Source organism: Tupaia chinensis, unplaced genomic scaffold (assembly GCF_000334495.1).
Source record: "Tupaia chinensis unplaced genomic scaffold, TupChi_1.0 Scaffold000320_2, whole genome shotgun sequence".
Classification (NCBI taxonomy): Eukaryota; Metazoa; Chordata; class Mammalia; order Scandentia; family Tupaiidae; genus Tupaia; species Tupaia belangeri.
Genome location: NW_006159814.1, coordinates 2,668,084 through 2,674,083, shown reverse-complemented (window position 1 = coordinate 2,674,083; position 6,000 = coordinate 2,668,084). Strand labels below are relative to the sequence as shown.

At 39.5% G+C, this 6,000-nt stretch overlaps 1 protein-coding gene across 1 annotated transcript in view; it reads left to right on the top strand.

The window, feature by feature from the left end:
* Positions 1 to 3,701: 3,701 nt before the first annotated feature.
* The window catches only part of COLEC12 (collectin subfamily member 12), a gene marked incomplete at its 5' end in the record, with an annotated part of 43,133 nt that continues 40,834 nt past the window's right edge, over positions 3,702 to 6,000 (top strand). The window contains 1 exon segment of the mRNA XM_014588992.2: positions 3,702 to 3,824. Within this exon segment, the coding sequence (XP_014444478.1) occupies positions 3,702 to 3,824 (123 nt within the window).

Here is a 6,000-nt window from a genome sequence, read left to right as displayed (position 1 = left end):
CTCTTTCTCTCTGTGTGTGTGTGTGTGTGTGTGTGTAAATATTAAAATAATAATAATACAGTTAAATAAACTAATTCTTTAAAAATAAAAGAAATAGCAAACAGTAGAATGTGTGTCTGTGTCCATGTGTTTCTGACTCATTCCCTCTCCTTGTAAACCCACCGGGATTTGGGACCAGTACTTGGCGATTGGCGTAATGGCTACATCACTAGTCTCCTATGTAGTAGGCCACGGTTCAAGTCCCAGACCAGGTGGCTTAAGCTCACGCTGGGCGCATATGCGTGCATGCCCAAGATCCTGAGAGGAGAATGGAGGAGAAGGGATTGCAGTGCAGCCATCCCCTGAGGGGTGATTTCTCACTTTCTCTCTGTCTCTGTCTGTCTTTCTGGCGAGCGCGCGTGCCCTGTAGCAAAACCTCTCAAAAATAAATGAATGAATAAATAAATAAATAAATAAATAAATAAATAAATAAATAAAATAAACCCACCAGGATTTAATCATGGGGGACCTACTCTGATGCCCAATCACTTCCGAAAGGCTCCACCTTTCAACACATAATCAGAAAAATCTCCTCTTAATACCTTCACAGTACAACTAAATTCCAATACATGAAACTTGTGGGGACAAACCATAGCAGAGGGGTAAAGCGCTCACTCACTGTGGTCCTGAATTTTAAAAGAAATTAAGTTCCTCATCAACCTTGAAAGTGTCATCAAGTCTTTCTATGGGAGGTCAGTCCAGCATCACCATATTTATCATTTGTCTGTGTTTTAAAGTTGCCATCAAAGCAAGTTTATTGTTCCTTAACATGGAATGTGACACATTTGTGGATCTACTTAAACATCCTCTTCTCCCAATTTCAAAAATATTTTCACTCTTACTGGATGTAAGGGGTCTTTGTTCCATTTTAAGCTACCAGATCACAGAGAGTTTAAGAGCTGGTGTGTATGTATGTGTGATTTCATTCTTTAGTTAAGGGTGAACCATTGAAAGTTTGTTTTTGTTCTCTTCATTTTTGGCAAATGTCATGATAGTAGTACTTAAGCTCAGGGTGAGGCTAGGTTCCAGTGGGAGTGGAAGAGGAAGTTTCCATTGAGATTAAAAGATCTCCTACTAGGATGATGAAAAAGTTCCAGTGGAATTGGAGAAGGGTGACCAGAGAAAGAATGACATAGTGGAAAGATTGTGGCATTTGGAGTTCCGACATAGGTTGGGAGCTTGATGTGACATGTATAGGATGTCCTTTCAGTTCTCACCACCATGCCTCCTTGCAGGATTATTTTGTGGATTATAAACACTGTGCATAAAGTACCTAGCTCAGAACCTGATACACTGTAGGCAGTAAGTGAATATCAGTAAACTGTAGGTGGTGATGATCGTGATAAAAATATCTCACAAGAAGATGAATAGGGCCTGGTCACTGATTGAATTGGAAAATAAATACAAGAGAGAAAATCATAGTATCTTCAAGTTTAATCATCTAAAGGACAGGGACATTAATATTTAAGTTGAGTAGAAATAAAAAAGTTGGGTGGAAGTTTGAGATCTGGTTTGTCAGAGCTAGTAGAGAGGGCAGTTGTAGATATTAGAGGTGATGCTGAGACAGATGAGTGACTATTAAAGAAGTAGAGCATAGGATAGAAAAGAAAGGGAGTTAAAAATGGGAGGACTGTAACACAAAGGAGCTGATATGCTCTAGATGTTTGATGAGTCTAATTTTACAGCTTCACCTTCAAGGAATTAGCTAACCAAAGGTTGATCCACCATAACTATCTTCAAAAATTAAATCTTTGCTCCTTGAAGTGTGGTCCTCAGACCTACCAGGCATCATCCAAGCCTTGTTAGAAATACAGTCATAGCTCCTATCTCAGACCTACTGAATTTCAACAATGTGATTTTTAAAGCACTTTAAAGTTCAAGAAGGACCAGCAGTATTAGCATCACCTGGGAACTTCTTAGAAATCTAAATTTTCAGGTTTCTTCTCAGACTTTCTGAATTAGAAACGATGTGTTTTAACGAGCCCATAAACTGATGTACCCTAAAATTTGAGAAGTGCTGCTCTAAGTCATAAAACAGACAAATTGGACCTCCTCCTCTTGAGTCTATAGCCCAGAACACCAGAGGAATTGATTAAACCCTGAAAGCTAAATTTCACTCATTGTTATGTGCTGTTTCTCTCATCATTTTGCATTAAACACAGCTGAAAAACTCTTTTCACTGAAGAAGGGCACTATGGGTAAATTACAATCCAAAGGAGAGAAATTTCCACTGTGGCCTAATACTCATGACTTACCCATCAAACATTATTGAGCACAATTATAAGAGACCAGTCCTTTATGTGTTGTTGCTCCTGGCCAGTGCTAATAGTAAGACACACACAGGGAAACAGGTCAGGGAAACAAGGAGTCTCCAGACCTGCCTTCCAATATGATTTTCACATTATAATGTCCAGTCTTTGTCTTCTGTGTTTCTAATCAATCAGATGGAAAGTTCCTTTTTTATGGGTTAGTTTCTGGGAGTCACTTGCAGCAGAGATGCTGGTTTACCACTTAGAATAGGATGTTTTTCAAAAAGTTGAACATCAAGTAGTAAAAATTTACCTCTTCTAATCATAAATGTCTGGTGTTTCTATTTGTCTAATAGCTGTTATTCAAATCACTGTAATAATGTAAATAACAGTGTGTTTTTTGTATACATGTATCAGAATTATTACATACTGGGCATTTAATCATAAACTCATCTGTATTTTCTGCTATGATTATAGTAGATTGCAAGCAAGGTCATGCTGGTAAACCAGTTGTCCAGAGGGTGGGGGTGAGTCCTCACTTGTAGCATTTGCCAATTTCCATGGTGTAAATACTCCCTTCAGGGATGATATCAAGCTACGAGCAATTTAATAACAAGCTCCCTAAATTCCTCAATTTAAAAATTGGCTCTCACAAGCCAGTAGGAACTAGCTGTAGCACCACTGAAACAGACATCAAAAGATAAGTCACAGGATTTTTTTTTAGTTGTGTTTGAATCATTGTAGGTCCAATAATAGTTGAAACAAGTAGTTTGTTTTTATTTTTTGTCATGTAAAATTTTACGGGTGTGGTGGTGCCCACCCTATGGCAAAAACCTATGGAGGCTGGAGGATTGCAGGATCAAGTTCATATAAAATTTTATTTGTATTATTATTATAATAATAGAATTTTATCTGAACCTATCCTGTGAGACAAAGTTTATGTTATTTATAAGCCATATTAAATACAATTATAACATAATGGTAATATTTAAAGTCCTTATTTTGCTAAAATAGTGAGTTTATTTAATTTAAAATACTTGGGCCAGCCTTATAGACCAGTGGTTAAGGAAGCCAGATCCAACATGGGTGATTACAGTTAGAATCTTGTTTCCAGCAATTTGAAAAACTTGTCAGATACATGTGCATGCATGTTCACAATCCCAACAGGAAGGAGAAATGAAGAAGGGATTGCAGCATGACCATGCCTCATTGGGGGATGCTTTCTCCTTCCCCGGTCATCATCTCTCTCTGGCAAGCACAGGCACCCTCTGGCATTTAAAAATAAAGAAAGAAATACTTCTAAGGTCTATGTAAAAATTATTCTTAGTCACAATATTGGAACTACCATACAAAAAGATGCTAGATTTTGAAATGATATTTTTGTTCGTTATTGAATTTTGACTTCTCTTACAGGTATTCAGGAAGGAACGCAGTGTACCAAATGTAAAAATAACTGGGCACTGAAGTTTTCTATCATATTATTATACATTTTGTGTGCCTTGCTAACAATCACAGTAGCCATTTTGGGATATAAAGGTAAGTTCTCTTTTGTTCTTCCCACTACATAGCAAGTTTCCCTTTGTTAATTTAAGCATAAAAAACTCATCTTTGCCAGTATGAAGTATTTTGTTAATACAATTCATGTGCAGAATTTAGCAACATCATAAGCTATCTCTGTGCCTTCAACTTCTAGTAGCTGCTAAATGTAAAAGGGAGAAAACAGTAATTTTTCGACTTATTTGGACAATAATAATAGTCCTCTATGAGACATAAAGATTTTTCCTCTTTGTTGCTGTTTCCTGTTTACTTCCAGCCACTCCCTCTTCCTCTATTTTTCTTCCATCTTATCTCTAAGAGGCTCTGTGGAATCCTAGAGTCAGCACACAGAAAAACTATATTGACAGAGGATAAATAAAATACAAGATTTCCAGAGATACGACTTAGCTTCACCTGGGGTTTGGCCAACTAAGTCCCTTTTTTCTTTTCACTACATTTACTCATGTGGTCACTGCTGTTTATATAACTCTGTAAAAATATTGCCCAGTAGGAATAAAGCATAGCACTACTGCCATGATTCTACTTGGTAGATGTTAAGCCTAAACATGTCTGGTTTTAAGATAAAGGGAAGTTTTTTGTTTTTGTTTTTGTTTTTTTGGAGAGGTTTTTGCTATAGGGCACGTGCACTCCCTGGAAAGACAGAGACAGAGAGATAGAAAGCGAGAAATCATCCCCCCCCCCCCCCCAGGGGGGGAGGGCCCTGCCCAGTTCCCCTCCCCCTCCTCTCGGGATCTTGGGCACACACGCACACCTACCCGGCGTGAGTTTAAACCACCGGGTCCGGGACTCAAGCCGCGGTCGGCTACATGGGAGTCCAGTGACATAGCCATTATGCTAACTGCTGGTCCCTGGGGAAGATTTTTGTCCCCAACCCCAACTTGCAGACAAAGTATCCCTCTCCACTTCTAAAGACCATAGGTAGAAAGGTGTCATGATTCACGATCAAAAACTACATAAACCTTTTTATAGAAAGCAGCCATAGGAGTCGTCCTGTCAAAAACACATGAGACAGACACGGCTGTCTGATTCCAGCACAGAGGCAGACGCTGGGTCTGCAGATCTTCAAACCCTTCACTCAACAGCCACCTCAGCTGTCTTTCCCCAGAGCTGACAGATTAACAGTGAATTCCCACACCTTCCCTTCTCTATTCCTTGGCCCATAGACTTGATCTAGGAAGAGAAAGAGTCAAAGTGAATTCCCTCTGACTTGTCATTTCTCCCACCTCTCTCCAAGTGTTTAGTGGTTTCCGGAGGAAACACAGTGCATTAGAATGAGAATGAGCTTGGGGCCAGCAGGAGGCATGGTGGTTAAGGGCGCTGGATTCCCACATGGCCAATTGAGGTTCAAGTCCCGGAACTGGCGGCTTGCTTTCTCTCTCTCTCTCTCACTCTATCCTTCTCTGGTCAATTAAAATAAATAAATAAAATAAAGTTCAATAAAAAAATTTAGAATGTGAATGAGCTTCAGAACCAAATAATCCAGGGTCCAGCAGTTAGCGTAACAGCTATGTTGCTGGACTCCCATGTAGTCGACCATGGTTCGAGTCCTGGACCCGGTGGCTTAAACTCATGCTGGGCACATGTGCATGTATGCCCATGATCCCAAGAGGAGAATGGAGGAGAAAGGATTGCAGCATGGCCATCTCCCCTGGGGGGTGATTTATCACTTTCTGTCTCTCTGTCTCTCTCTCTCTTTCTGGTGAGTGCATGCACCCTATAGCAAAAAAAGAACCAAATAGTCCAAATTCCCTTCTTGATCCTCCCATTTGTAGTACAATTGTGAATATTCAGTAAGTACTTGCTGATGTCACTTTTCAAGGTGGTCGAGCAAAGAAATGAACGATGATGAGGTTCTAGAACCTGTGTTTTATAGTTGTTCCCAGTAGACCGTGCTGTATCTCTCTGTTCTTTGCTTCATAACTGCATTTGCATAGCTCTACCATTAGAGTGGCAAAAGTACATTAAAAGTCCTCAGTACAGACGAGGCTTTTTAGTCCCGCCTTTATGGCCATATGCATGGGAAATAATATGCATCATAGAGTATGTTGACTGGTCAATTTGGACAATAAATTTTGGAAAACTACCAAGTCATTTTGTCCATTTGTGATGAGTTCATCTAACTTGGACTGCCATAAGTTTTTAGATAACAGAGTAA